We start from the raw sequence: 16,105 nt of genomic DNA, 5'->3' as shown, positions 1-16,105 counted from the left end.
CCAAAATTTGACCGGTGCAAAAGTATGGGCACCTCAACAGAAAAGTGACATTAATATTTAGTAGATCCTCCTTTTGCCTCCAGTCGCTTCCTGTAGCTTTTAATCAGTTCCTGGATCCTGGATGAAGGGATTTTGGACCATTCCTCTTTACAAAACAATTCAAGTTCAGTTCAGTTTGATGGTCGCCGAGCATGGACAGCCCTCTCTCAAATGATCTGAAAACAAAGATTGTCCAACATAGTTGTTCAGGGGAAGGATACAAAAAGTTGTCTCAGAGATTTAACCTGTCAGTTTCCACTGTGAGGAGCATAGTAAGGAAATGGAAGACCACAGGGACAGTTCTTGTTAAGCCCAGAAGTGGCAGGCCAAGAAAAATATCAGAAAGGCAGAGAAGAAGAATGGTGAGAACAGTCAAGGACAATCCACAGACCACCTCCAAAGAGCTGCAGCATCATCTTGCTGCAGATGGTGTCACTGTGCATCGGTCAACTATACAGCGCACTTTGCACAAGGAGAAGCTGTATGGGAGAGTGATGAGAAAGAAGCCGTTTCTGCACGTACGCCACAAACAGAGTCACCTGAGGTATGCAAAAGCACATTTGGACAAGCCAGCTTCATTTTGGAAGAAGGTCCTGTGGACTGATGAAACATAGACTGAGTTGTTTGGTCATACAAGAAGGCGTTATGCATGGCGTCCAAAAAAAACAGCATTCCAAGAAAAACACTTGCTACCCACTGTAAAATTTGGTGGAGGTTCCATCATGCTTTGGTGCTGTGTGGCCAATGCCGGCATCGGGAATCTTGTTAAAGTTGAGGGTCGCATGGATTCCACTCAGTATCAGCAGATTCTTGGGAATAATGTTCAAGAATCAGTGACGAAGCTGAAGTTACGCCGGGGATGGATATTTCAGCAAGACAATGATCCAAAACACCGCTCCAAATCGACTCAGGCATTCATGCAGAGGAACAATTACAATGTTCTGGAATGGCCATCCCAGTCCCCAGACCTGAATATCATTGAACATCTGTGGGATGATTTGAGAGAAGAGACAGCATGTGTGAGCAAGAGGGGGGAATTAGGGGCAGATGTAGGGGGGACAGTTAAACTGAATGCACATGGAGGGGGGACATTAAACTAGGGGGCAGATGGACGGTGACATTAAACTGGGGCAGCTGGAGAAGGATATGAAACCATGGGGGGTAGCTGGAGGGGACATGTCTGCCTCTAGTTGCCCCCAGCTTAATGTCCCCCTCCAGCTGCCCCAGTTTAATGTCCGCTCTAGTTTCTGCTGGTTTATACTGGGGCACCAGGAGAAGGACTTAATACTGTGGGACATTTGGAGGGAAACGTTATAATGTGGGGGTGTATAATGTTAGGGTGACTGTAGGAGGATTTTACTTTGTGCAGCACATGGAAAAATGATTGAGAATGGGCGGAGTTAGAGGAGAAGTGGGTGGAGCTAAATTTGCCGCAGCGCGCATGGCCCTCTAGAACCGTTACAATTTCTCATTTGGCCCCATGGGAAAATTAATTGCCCACCCCTGGTCTAGGCTAACAGAGAGATAAAGAAAGATTCAATTGCAGTTACAACCGCAGTTCCTGGGACCTTGATTGTAGGTCCCAGTACCTTTTTGTTCAGCCAATTTATTTGGTACTACCACACCCAGTGTACAATGAGATCTATGTACCCCAAAATAATGCCATTAAACACTACAACTTGTCCTACAAAAAACAAGCCCTCATACAGTTACATTGGTGGGGAAAAAAGTTATGGCTCTCGGTACGTGATGATGGAAAAACGCATAAAGTGGTTGAATGATTAAAGGGCAAAACGGGGCGAGTCTCTAGAAATACAAACAACAGGCCTGGGGGCTTTCATGAGGGCCTTGGCTGCCATGTCAATGCTTCACTCCTACATATGATATCCATAACCTTTAGGTTATAGTCACACGCAGAAGTGACTGACAATCAGTTCCATGTATCTGAATGGGGATGTCTTGGAGCACTTACATTTCTTCAGGCCTTACTCAGATGATGGAACTGCTGCAAAAATTTCTGCACCTGTATTGTGTGAACAAACCCATATAAGGGCAGGTGGAAAGAGGTTGGCCAGTGGGAGATGTGTGCCTGGAGGTGTACAGGACCATCTTAGTCATCCAGCTTGCTCAACAAGGGTGTGGAGCTGAATCATTCTTCAGGGCTCAGGTTTCTAGACACTTTGTACACAGATCACATGAGCAAAGTATGTGTCCGGGAGCAAACAACGTGATGGGAGGGGCCGTGACAAAAAGAAAACGGAGACATGATTTTACTGTGTCGCGATGAATGGCACTTTTAGCCCCGGCCTACAAACACAAGACATATATTGGCCCCTCAGTGTAAGGGCCACATGAATACAGTCTATATAAATAATGCACACAGTGCCCAGTCCTTACAGCATCAGGCAGCGCCCAGATAAGCCATACCATGTCTGGGGCAATGGTATACAGCACACAGCTTAAAGGGAAAGTGTTCCCAGAAAATGGCCTATTTACTATGTTACACATATTTTTTTAAGAATGTTTAATATTTTATTGTCCATGTCACGGGTTATAGTTTTAAAAAATTACTAGATTATGCAATTTTAACTCTGGCCACTAAGCCTAAACAATAGACTGACACTTGCCAATTTTCTATGCAGTAGTCATCTTCTTTACCGCTCAGACGACAGACAGAATTACAATATGTGATAAATATGCAAATCTGTTTTCCAAGATGTAATTAGGAAAACAGTGCCTCTGCTTGCTGCCTCTAGGACAGCCCCTTTAAACACAAAGGGCGGTCCTAGAGGCAGCGAGCAGAGGCACTGTTTTCCTAATTACATCTGGGAATTTGCATAGAATCCCCCAGTGGACCAAAAATGGCTTGTAAGTCTCCATACGACTGCAAAGGTGCTCTCCTTAAGGAGTTTTCTTAATATATGATAAGGCTAAGTTCACATCTACACTGAAGTTTCCATCGCAATGTCCGCCTAAAATGTCCTGCACAAAGGACCTTTTTCTCCGCAGGTTTTAGTTTTAATACAACAGACCCCATTATAGTCAATGTGATGTGTTGGGCTCCATGTGTAACACACAGGCCATCACTGGCCTAGTACATTGGTGATATCTTCCAGGTATATTTCCCGTAGTATGATCATATCACATGAGTCCAGCGAAAGCCTCGTGATATGACAGTCACACTCTGCACTTCCTGCGCCATTGTCCGCTGTGACAATAGAACGCATACACTTCTAGTACAGATAGAACTGGCTCCGCTTCAGGGAATGCTGGTGGGACAGACTTTCCATTTCCTTTACACTTTAGGAAATGCTTCTGTATAAAGGGAATGAGACGGAAACTTTATTCTTAATGAACTTGCCAGTGTCGGCCATTGCAGCACCAGAAATCACGAGGATGAGTCTATGGACTTCCTTTCTTTCTGTAGATACTTGGAATAGACAGATAGATTGAGATTTACCAGTAGGAAAGGACTATTGGGGTTGATGGACCACCCTTGTGAGGGTGCGTATCGAGGATTTTGAAGGTGGTGGGTATAAACTATATAGGGATAGGGACAGACATCTAAGCAACAATTGTCCTGAACTCCTTATCTGATTCTGCTATGTACTGATCTAGCCCTGTCTAACTTGACTTTCTACTATGGAAAGAATTGAGCGAGAGAGTGCCACAGTCTTGTTAATCCCTTATGTGTCATGGTAACCTTTGCTACTGTAGGTGTGTTTTTTACATAGGGTAAGTTTTTCATAGGGTAAAAACGTGAATATTTTCTGAGCTGCAATTCCTCGTCATGACCACTACACAGTGTATGGGCGCTGTCTGCTTTCTGCTTTTTGCATTGTATAGTTCTGGTATTGGCAGCTATTGACCTGTGGGCCAATATCAATTGTCTTTATCCTGGCACAATATGGCCAATACAGCTCTCTATGGAGTCATAGGCAGTCTGTATGGTGTCAGTATACAGCAAGGTGTTAGGATGAGTCAATCAGCCATGATTAAGAGAGTTACCCTCTCGAAACATGTCGGCGTTTAACAGCTAGTATCGCTGGATTTTTTTCAATGTACACCTTGCTATACCACCCATTGCCTGTGATTTAAAATTTTTAATCGTCACCAATAAAGTGGAGTTTACTTTTTAAAGAAGGACGCGCTGGATGTCTTTTTTCCTTGTCTATACTACAACTTCCAGTTCCTTGCCGGAGGACGACAGGTCCATGCGCTGTTCCTACCTCGGAAGCACCTAAATCGGGTCAGTACTTGATTTATTACCGTCATATACGGCATAATTGAAGATTACATTGATCAAGTCTGTACCCTGGAGGCTGTGTTTTTCCCTTTCCCTTTTTTTCCCTTGGAACTGTGTTCACTCTGTATGGTGTCAGTATACAGCACGGTGTTAGGATGAGTTTCTTACCTATAAGCAATGCCTAAAGAGGGGTCAGGTACCCTTGTTCTCATGATCAGTGGGGGTCCCAGCTGTTACACTTATCACTTAAAACTCGAAATGCTACTTGTAAGCCTTATAGTTTGTTGGATCCACTTCTGGCTTTGACTCGATCAAAAAAAGGCAGAGCGTCTGCAAGCTGCTGTGGAAAAAAATCATCAGAAATCAGGTTGCTCAAAAAAATGCAGCAAAATCTGCAACAAAAAAAAGCTACGTTTCCGCAACGTGGGGGCCTCAGTCTATAAAAGGAGTCTATCATCAGAGCCCAAAATATCAACCCAGCCTGAAAACTCCACTCCCATAATACTACACTGCTTCCTCTCCCAATATATATGGGGGCAATCAATGAGAAAGTCCTAATGGTACCCTGTCTAACCTGTATACTGCAGGGTCCAGGCTATGAGGCTCCGGTATACCTCAACTTTTCTTCCATCTTGCCACTTTCTTCCCTCTCAGGAGGCTGATAGCAATTCTTCCCTGTCTCAGGACTATAGTTATGGTGATGCTAGGCTAAGGATTTAATAAGAACCCCACCACAATACCCTGAAATGAGACTGCAGTAGGCTCACACAAACTGAATTCACAACGGCGGAGAGAAAAGTCCCGCAAGGAAAATGTAACATCTCTGCCTGTTCAGGTCACTGCGCCACCCTGTGCTCGCATGCGGCGGTGCAGGAGGCGTGTGCAGTTTAGTTCCTTGCTTAGAGATTTTGGTTGCACTGTGTGAATACGGCTCTAGTTCTTTAATTGAATTTGCAGCACACGTGTCTTCTGCCCTTGTCTGCCTCTGTCCATGAAGTAGTTAAATTTGGTCTTGCCCTGTGATTGACAGCCTGCCTTCCTGTCAGGTCCAGGACGGGTTCATCCTCCCCTATTTAGTCTTGGCTCACATTCACATGGTTGCTTGCTATTGCCTCGTGCTTGCTGGCTTTCTCTTGCTGTTTAGTTACTTGTATTCTTAATCCTGACCTTGGCTTTCCCTATTGACTATTCTTTTGGACTTCGATTTGACACTGCATTGCTCCACTGTTACCGAACCCTGGCTAGCTGACCTCCCCTTGTTGTTGTCTTGTCTGCATTTTGTGTGTGACATATATAGGAAGGGATCGTCTCCAAGTTGCCGCCTATTACATAGGATAGGGCCTGGCAAGAGGAAGGGACAGTGGGGGGGCTTCAGCTTAGGGCTCACTGTCTCTTGTGCTCCTTCCTCCAGGGTTCTCCAGCGGCTACTGGGGAATTGTCATCTAGCAATTCCTTAACAGAAGATTTAAAACTGGTGGAAACCAGGTTAAAACTCAGCAGATACATTATAGTCTATGGAGTTTTTGGCTTTTTAAGCTGTTAGGGTCACAAAAAACTCAACTACTCTCAACGACAGAAGACTCAGAGTCTCCTCCACAACCCCAGTCAACAGTTGGCTGGGCTGGACGATGCTCCCCTAAATGGAGGGGTGTAACAATGTGTTTAGTCAGGCAGTTTATGTCAATATTTGATATCTAAACACATTGTGTTATTATCACTTGTTTCCAAGTTTAGTTTGAGACATCAGCTTCACCACAAGCATTACTGTGGTCCCCTCAATCGTCCATGCAATGACTTCCATTAATGGCCAAGCTCTCCAGCCATAGGCTCCAGCTGTGGCCGAAAACAATGGTCTTCTCCTATATGACATAGCTACTGGTGGTACATACTGGAAAATAGGCACCACCATTGGGCACATCTGCTTGAAAGGCGCCTAGTACCTGGTGGGTCCCTTGGTTGGTCATTCATGGTCATTCAGGTCAGAGTCAGCAGATGGTGGTTGTCCCACAGCTGTGTTTGCAGAAACTGGGATTAGGCAACTCATATATCATCATGCCAGCAGAGGGAGCTATAGGTGAATGGGTATAAGTGGCAAGGGGAACACTAAATGAGAGACAAATGCAGTCAAGGAGGTTGGTACTGCTATGACTAAAGGGGGAACCCTACGATGAATAATGAAGGTGAGAGTTGAGGAACAGGGGGATGGCAGGTATTGCTGGGACTACAGTGGGGGGCATATTTGACTAGTGCCCGATTAGTTATCAAATGAACAATTACTCCAAGGACAGATATCAATCCTGATATCTCTATAACCTGCATGCTTGGCTGTGCTATGGTGGTATTTTTAAAGTCTTTAATCTATAAACTGTAGCTTCTCCTCGTTCTAAATTCTGAGTGCCCCCGTTGCATCATTGTCCTGTACCTTGTATGACTTCTCTCATTCTCTCAAAAATTCGGAAGCCAATATGTTATTTATAGAAGCGGAGGAGAGAACGTCATAACGCCTGACTCACCGTGGCTCCTATGAGAACAGTGACATCTAGGGACCGGCCATGGTCTGGCCACCAGTGCAGGTCAGTAGTGTAACAGCCCCACTTCTCGTCAAACTAAAAAGTGACAGGTGCCCCGCCCCTTTTATGACGTAGCCACGCCCCTTTTTTATATGACCACGCCCCTTTTTATATGATTATTTTGACGTCACTACGCCCCATTTATAATTAACTCACCCCCCCCACCCCCCCCTATACCTTTTATTATGATGTTCCGCCCCTTTTTATATACGCTCTCCTTTTGCGCTGGCATAAATGATATTTCTTTGATAGAAAGGAATATCATTCATTTCAGCGCAAAAGTGCCCGCCCCCTTTTTATATATGCTTTCTCCTTTTGCACTGGCATGAATGATATTTCTTTAATATTAAAGGAATATCACTCATTCCATCGCAAAAAGTGTCTATAGTTTTATTTAAGATAAATAATATACCTATTTATTGTTGGTGTAAGCAGCTATGTACTTCAGCACCGCTGCGTGGCGTCATGAGTCAAGCTCATACACATCCACCCCAGAAGACGGCAAGACATATTGTGACATGGCCGTACAAAGTTCCCCTAATACAACTACGGGCAGTGCTTCTGCGCAGGCGTTTAGTGCAAAAACATGTCTTGACATGTAGAGGACCTGGACGCAATGAGCGATTGGCATGACCGCGCATGGCTTTTCAGCAGGACTTACGGTACATTCTGCGTACGAGTAAAAAACCACAAACACACAGCATTTATTTTTTTTTAAAAAATATATAATAATTTTATTCAGAAAACCAAAAACACAATACATATTATTACAATGTTAACCACGCCTGCTGTAATAGTGGAAAACTAAAAACACAATACATATTATTACAATGTTAACCATGCCTGCTGTAATAGTGGAAAAGTTCTCACTTTAGGTAATAAAGTCGCATGGGGCAGCCCCGAGGCTGTGGGTGATGTGGGGAAAATGGGGTTTCTGGACCGAGGTAGTTCTGAAGTTGAGGGGTGAGTCAAATTCATTTTTAAACGATCCAGATTTCCCCTTCTGGTCGGATTACCCACCACACTGGAGGGGACATTTAATTCGGCCATCGAACTGAAAAATACGTCCCAGCCGGGAGGCGTATTCTTTTTCACCAAGCTGTGACTCTGCGTGGCGTGTTTAATGAGGTCCAACATATTAGATCCGGGGATCGGGTCCCCTCTGTAAATAAATTCACCTTTGTCATTCCAGGCTGTGACATCTGATTTCTGATCCATTTTGCTCAGTATAATTTCTGCGCTCCTTTTAAAGCGCGGGCTGACACTGTCAACAATTTCACGGATTGAAGCATTTTTATCAGGTAGTGTATTTGACAATTGCTGGTGGTCGGTAAGAGGCGGCGCAATAAGGTTCAAACTAGATAACTCGGTCGTCTCCTGTTTTACAAGATTCAAGTACCTCGCTAGCACCTCTGTGTAGCTCTTAATCTTCACATCGTCAGGGAGATCTCTACGCTGTAAAATGTTGCTAAGCTCCTCCTCCAGAGTATGCAGGGTATTTTGGCGCATAGCGGGTGCTGGTGTAATAGTCTGTTTTAGTTTGTTAAGTTCACTTTTAGGAACCAGGTACATTTTCTCTGCGTGTTCCATTACTTATTAGCAATAAGTCCAGCTATTAGCGGTATAGCAAAACTCAACAGAGGTCCTATAAATCCGCCGCACTGGTTCACTATGCGCTTCTTTTTCTTTGCAGCAATACATTTATCTCCCAGCTGTCTTATAGCCTTACGCCATTTTTTGAGTATATTCTTCTGTCTCTCTTTTAGAGGGATTCTACCTTTCAAAATATTTAAAGCAATTTCACCTATGGCCTGTATTAAATCTCTACTGGCATTGCGTAAAATTGATGTCCTGAGCGGCGGGGGTGCCTTCACCAGAGTTTTTAAGAGGTGCCAGTTACGGCGTATTCTCTCAGACATCTTGTCGATACTATGCGCAGGACATAGAATGTGACTAGATCTCTAAGTTTTTGTCTTATTAACCTTTGATTTTCTTTTGAACATAGGCAACTGGTAAATCTGGTGGAAACAATCCCGCTCTTAATCGCATATCCTCAGGAGTAGAACCTCTTAAGTCTACTAACAAATAACCGTAAGGGTTACGTGTCGCGTCTTCAAAAGCTTCTAAAAAGAAGCGTGTTTTCCCCGGGTACATCTGCCGTGCTAGTGTCATAACTTGTAATTTATCACGAGGATTATTAAAGAGAACCATGTACTTTGTGTTTAAAGCTATTGTTCTACTCTTTTTACCCTGACAAAATATGTTCTGAACTAAATAGAAAATGCTCAGATTTCTGTGATGTACATACTTGGTGAAAGCCTTCTCTATCTCGCCATTCTGGCTAGCGCTCTCCATGAGATCATCAACAATTGTCAAATTTACCTTGTCAGGTGGAAATAGTTCGTCATCTATAAAAGTTGCCGGTAGGCCTTCAATAAAACGTATGTTAGGAATGGTGTGAGACAGATCATCGTATAATTTTTGCCAACATGCATAAAACCAGACAATATTTTCGGGTTTGTGTGATAAATGAGTGTCAGTGTTATGTAACAATTGTTTTACAAAATAGCTTTTCCCTGAATTACTTGGTCCCGCTAAAATGCATGAGAATGGGTGTTGTAATCGAGGATCCATGATAATGATAGCGGCGTCCAAAATTTTCCCAATTATATTCTAGGGCAAACCGGTATTCTAATCGGCGCAGCTGCCGTAGACTGCGCTGTAGACGCCCTATTTCTTCTCTTGATCCACGGCCGTGTATTTCAATGTTCATGTGTCTCACAAGAGCGTTCCACAAATCTAGTAAACACATGAAAAAATGGATTGTGGTAATGTAACAAGACTAATACCCGAAAGGCAGTGTTGTAAAATCATCGAGCATATGACGTTTTGTGTAAACACATCTCTGTGTTTTACTCAGAGGACGCGTCTCAATACCCCAGTATTTCTTATTACGAACAATGCCAGGCTGTTGAACAAATAACGATTTCTGGGTGTGAGCGTCTGAATTGCGGGGGTAGTCCAAAACTAAATCTTTTAAACTGTCAAAATTAATAACCTGGCTATTGGCGACATTCAGTGTTATCCCCTTAACTTTCAAGACAGTCTTACCAGTGTTCAGTTTGTAGCCGTATGTTTTTGGGCCTGCAGATACAAACTCAGTTATGTAGGAGTCATCGGGTATTTCACTGGTCAATTCACCCAGATAGTCGCCTAAAGGCGGACACCACTCACCATCACGATGGATGAAGATGACAGAGTCTGTGTCGTGGTAGAGACACCGTTCCTGCAGTCTGTCCAGTAACTTGTACAGTTCAAGTCTGGCATAAGCGGTAGTAAAGCAAGCTATAAAGATGTTTGTGTTTCTGTTGACCGTGTAGTGATCTTTTACATATTTCCAATTGACAGTGGCCGTTTCATCGTCTACAAAATTGAGCTCTGAGACTTCATAGTAGGGGAGGAAGACATAATTGAAGAGCTCGTCAGGGTCTGTGACCAAACTAGTTGTTGGTAAATTTGATTTTTGACCAAACTTCCCCCATAACGAATTTAGAAAAAGTTTGGAGATTTGTCTTTTTGCGGGGTTTACTTCAATTTCATCAGGTCTTAATCGTACACCTTCTTTTTCATAAAAGTCAGCTACGTATTGAGCCTTCTTTTCATCATCCGTGCATCTGCTAGGGTAACCCGAGGCCTCCTGTTTATCCCTGAGATGTAATTTAATGTATTTAGCAAATAATTTGTCACTTGAACGAGCGAAATCCCAAACCTCATAGACCTCTGCTGTTCTATACCCCTTTTCAATGGCCATTTCTAACTCTATGGTGCACCATGTCCCTGTGAGAGCTCGTTCCTCCTCAGTATGCGTGCAGGGGTCCGTCTGAGAGTTTGCAGCACATGTATAACACAGAGGGAACATTAATTTTTTGTTAAGCTTCACAGGCAATACTGGAAAGAACAGATCGCGTGGCGGGTATACCTTAACTCTGGCAATGCCAAAGTATTTTTTCAGATGTCCGAAATTCTCATAAATGATCTTGGGGTGACCTACAGGATATCTTTTTGTTTTGTTGACAAAGGGGTAGAGGCTTGTGAAATCAAAGTACTTAATGGTCTCACCCTCAGACAACTTGTGATACAACTTAATTGCGTTAGTTCTACCGCCATAAAGGGCATCACGCGGCTCTAGAGGTTTGGGAAATTGCATCTCATCAAGAAAAGCACGGACACCCGCATCTTTTTCAACCATCTCTTTCCACTCATGCTCCCATAATTCACGTACTTTGAAACCACAGCTATGGAGGTAGCGTCTTTTACGCTGAGTATTGTAGTACAACTGACCAAAAGTGGTGTCAGTGACACTATTTTCATCTTCATCATTATAGCAGACACGACAACCGTGATAAAAACAACCCTGAAATTCAAATGCTGTCTCCTGGCCATTAACATTAGCATAACCGTCTAAAAAATATTTCCCCACTTTCTTTTCGCCACCTCTCAAAGCGTGTTGTATCTCAATATTCTCACTGCGTGCTACATACATGAGCCACTGTATAGCAGGTGTTGAATAACGCTTTTTTGTCTTGTTGTAATTGTCAGCGGGCACGATAGCTATACGCCTTTTCGGCAAGAATTTAAACCTGTACATAGACATGCACACAGATGCCAAAGTAGTAAGCTGAAATGGATCAATATATACAGTTACCACAATATTCGCCCGCTGGTCCGGACAGTATCTGACAACCTCTTTCTCTGTCATTTCAATAACGCGATCCCTATACCGGATACAAGCTTGACGCAACACTTCAACATCTTGTTTGCAATATGCTTTCAGCTCAGATTTAAAATCAAAAACCACACCTTTTTGTGCCCCATACCACTCCATGAACTCTTTCTTTTCACTCTCCATCATGTACTGTACCCCGTAAGCCTCTGGCGGTGGTAAAGGACCCACATAGTTTTGATTCTTTTCAGTATTAAAAAAGTGGGGAAAATGACCTTTTGTTTCAGAAAAACCCATGGCCTGCGGTAATTTACTCAACTTCATGGGAATAAAATTTAGAGAATCTATGAATCGTATCCCCAAGTCATGAACGGTCACACACAAGAGCTTACCACCTTGAGTAAGCATTTTTACAGACAATTTCTCATTTATCAATTCTCTGACTATGAAATATGAATCATAACGACCGCCGTTGTGGGCAATAAATGTAAAGCCAGAAAAGGCACCAGATGTAAAAAACTGAACAAATTCACTAGCACATGTTTTTCCCTCAAACTCCCAGAACTTGTCACCCGCCAATGTTGTGGCGTATACGTAATTAGGGACATGAGGGCCATTCTCCTGCATGCATTCAAAGTCATAGAATATATAAGCATCAGTCTCATCCATTTCTTTACAGCGCCTCATATAACAGAGGTGATCGTCAAATTTTTCAACACGTGCATGACATACACTACAGCGCAGCCCCTCACACTTATGCTCATCAAATGTCTCACGGCGTACAAACCGACAACACTGATCACAAAATCTTTTAGCTATACAAAACTCTCTGTCCTCTCTACTCAACAACATGTGGCGCTTCAAGCAGTCTCTAGAACGAGCATATACACGGCAAATAGGACAACGCACATCAGCTTTCGGGTCCTCTTTACAGTCCTTGTTCCTGCAAGCTCTACGTATACAACGCCGGATTATATACCTCTCGCCAAACAACATTTTGATTCGATAACAATATCAATTCTAAACGACTTAGGACGTCCTGTAAGGTTTAAATACGGCAAAAGTATTGTGCGTCTGCATTTTAGACCCCGCAAGGTGCTGAACGCATAAAATGCTATCCCGCAGAGCATATGGGGACCTGACTGTTTATGCGCGTTACTACGTAGCACAAGCTGGCCGCGGTTTGGAAGGTTTCCGCGGTGATGAGTACATGTATGGAGCAGGTCTCGCTGGTATATTTAGAGGTCTTTTTAGAAGAGCCGTACCTTTATTTAGAAGAGGCATTGAGTTAGTAAAACCGCATGTAAAAACGGCTGTGCGAAACATCGCTAAAGACGCTGTTACATCTGTATCAGCAGCAATGATGAACAAAATCAACAACACGGCTGATGAGCAGAAGGGTTCGGGTCTTGTATATACTGTAAATACGAACCGTAAAAGAAAAAGGCGTGCCCTTTCACCGCTACCCCCGATACTCATGAATAAGAAACCTAAGCGTAAAAGAAGTCGAGGTCATAAGCCTGTAAGACGAACACGCGAGGACATCTTCTAATCATCCGCCATGGCATTCGTTCACGATGCATCTGAGGAGTGTACGAAATCTGAACTTGATATTTTCGATATACCACCTACTCAAACAAGTATTGAAAAATCTTTCTTTGTGGAAGCGCAGCCGATCGCTGCTCTGACGGACAACGCGCCTCTGGAGTTCTTCATCTCCGGCACATCGGATTTTTATTATGACCTTAACAACACTTTTTTATACATAAACTGTAGAATTGTGAAACAGGATAACACGGCCATCGCTGACGGCGCCCGTGTGGGCTTTATTAACTACCCTATAGCAACTCTTTTTAATCAGGTGGATGTTACCCTGGGTGATAGACTTATATCCCAATCTGATAATCTATATTCCTACCGCGCATATCTTGAAACCTTGCTGAGCTACAGCAATCAAGCCCTCGAATCGCAATTTACAGCAGGCCTGTTCTATAAAGATACCGCGGGGTACCATAACACCCGCACTCTTGATGGTGAAAATTTGGGGTTTATCAAAAGAGCTCGGGCAACCGCACGCTCTAGACCTGTAGAGCTTTTAGGACCCATTTTTGCTGATATTTTTAATCAGCCCAAGCTGTTACTTAATGGTCTGGATCTGAAGATAAAACTCTCGAGGAATAAAGACACTTTTTGTCTCATGTCGGCTGATGCTGAACCGTACAAGATACAGATTCTCCAGGCCGCACTCTATGTCAAACGTGTGCAGGTCTCTCCTGCAGTCAGAATAGGCCACAGTCAAGCCCTTCTAACAACCCCCGCCAAGTACAGTATTGATAAGGCCTCTCTGAAAGTCTACAGCATACCTCAAGGCACACGGGTTGCAAATCATGAGAACCTATTCCTAGGACAAATCCCCAAAACTGTAATATTGGGGTTTGTTGACAATGAAGCGTTTTCTGGATCCGTTGCGAAGAACCCTTTATGCTTTGAGCATTTCAATATATCACTAGCATCACTTTATTATGATGGACACCAAGTACCTTCGCGACCGTTTCAACCCGATTTCGCCTCTGAGCAGGCTGTAAGAGAGTATATGGCACTTGTGCACATCGCCGGCAAACAGAAATCGGACAGCGGATTATCCATAGATCGTGAAGAATTCTTACACGGTTATACATTATTTGCTTTTGATCTAACCCCTGACCAAGAACCCGGTGGCCATTTTTCCCTAGTTAAAACGGGAAACCTGCGTGCTGAAATAAGATTCGCAGTTCCAACACCTCATACGCTAAACATGATTGTATACGCTGTGAACTCTGACATTCTTCAAATCTCCCATAAACGTGAAGTGATATTTTCATGATATTAGATTATTAAGAATAAAATAAATCTGAAAAATCTGAAATCTGAATTTTGCAAGAAAAATAGAATCGGCTATCAGAAGAAAATTGTACAACAGCTCCCGATGATGAATACTTTACAGATTACAAATATTCTGAATTCAGATTATTACACACAGAAAATTTTTTCGGGCGTATATCCATGCGATTTCTTACCACAATACAGAATACAAGACCACCCCGCTGCATTTATTGTCAATACCGATGATTCTACTCGTCCGGGGACCCACTGGATCTTAATTGTACTATGTGACGGAAAAAAAGCGATATTCTTTGACAGTTATGGGATTGCTCCATCGAACGCTGTATTTCCTAAAGATTTTATTTCTTTCTTACAACAGAACTCTGACAACTATATTTATCAGAATAGTCAGCTACAAAGTGTGGACTCTGCTTACTGCGGTCATTATTGCATATACATACTGTTTTGGCTTAGCAGGGGTTTGCCATTTAGAGACATTTTAAATCATTTTAATTCAGATTTAAAAAGTAACGATTCTTTAGTCAGCACCTTCGTATCTGAAACATTGCGGTGTGTGCATGGAAAAAATCTGCACGTATATAACCAAGTCTGTAGAGCCTGTTCATTTGATTAAGATTATTGTGTTGTGACATTCTGAATAAAAAAGCCTTTTAAAATAATTATTGTGTGTTTGTGACTTAGTTGCTGTTACAGGATTGAACAATCAGCTTTTGAAGCCTAAATGTGACATCTGTGGAACTAGTGGGAAAGGATGTAAAATGTCACATAAGGTCATGTTAGGCTTTAGATCGATTGTCTCGGTTTTCTAAACGACAAAAATGGACAACTTATTTGTATGTATTTCAGAGCACAGGATACTCAGTCATTAACTTTTTTAGCTCTAGTGTCAAAATGACACCTATGCAACAATTAGGATGAGCGGATACTCATAACATTATCTTACAGGAACTCTATTGTTTCTGTTTTTCTAACCACCAAAACTGGACAGCTTATTTGTATGTATTTCAGAGCACAGGATACTCGGTCATTAACTTTTTTAGCTCTAGTGTCAAATGGCACATATGTATCAATTAGGATACTCATAACATTTACTTACAGGAGCTCTATTGTCTCTGTTACACATGTTTAAGTTAGTATTTTTAGTCACATACATAGTTTTATACCAGAACTTTTTGGCCGAATTAAATATACCCTCCAGTGTGATGGGTAAATGCCAACCGCTCATTGCGTCCAGGTCCTCTACATGTCAAGACATGTTTTTGCGCTACACGCCTGCGCAGAAGCACTGCCCGTAGTTGTATTAGGGGAACTTTGTACGGCCATGTCACAATATGTCTTGCCGTCTTCTGGGGTGGATGTGTATGAGCTTGACTCATGGCGCCACGCAGCGGTGCTGAAGTACATAGCTGGTTACATCAACAATAAATAGGTATATTATTTATCTTAAATAAAACTATAGACACTTTTTGCGATGGAATGAGTGATATTCCTTTAATATTAAAGAAATATCATTCATGCCAGTGCAAAAGGAGAAAGCATATATAAAAAGGGGGCGGGCACTTTTGCGCTGAAATGAATGATATTCCTTTCTATCAAAGAAATATCATTTATGCCAGCGCAAAAGGAGAGCGTATATAAAAAGGG

The 16,105-nt window shown here is 42.7% G+C and overlaps 1 protein-coding gene across 1 annotated transcript; it reads left to right on the top strand.

The window, feature by feature from the left end:
- The first annotated feature begins 13,139 nt into the window (after window positions 1-13,139).
- On the top strand, window positions 13,140-14,441 carry LOC142204467 (uncharacterized protein F54H12.2-like). The gene has a single exon (XM_075275779.1). It carries the CDS (start codon window positions 13,140-13,142, stop codon window positions 14,439-14,441), a length of 1,302 nt encoding a protein of 433 aa, XP_075131880.1.
- The last annotated feature ends 1,664 nt before the right edge of the window (window positions 14,442-16,105 follow it).

Source organism: Leptodactylus fuscus, chromosome 5 (assembly GCF_031893055.1).
Source record: "Leptodactylus fuscus isolate aLepFus1 chromosome 5, aLepFus1.hap2, whole genome shotgun sequence".
In the NCBI taxonomy this organism is placed as follows: domain Eukaryota; kingdom Metazoa; phylum Chordata; class Amphibia; order Anura; family Leptodactylidae; genus Leptodactylus; species Leptodactylus fuscus.
The sequence above is the reverse complement of the archived record's forward strand: the minus strand, read 5'-3'. Positions and strand labels throughout refer to the sequence as shown.

Excerpts from the sequence above, each read along its gene's own strand:
- LOC142204467 (XM_075275779.1), top strand. The coding sequence starts at position 13,140 with ATGGCATTCGTTCACGATGCATCTGAGGAGTGTACGAAATCTGAACTT.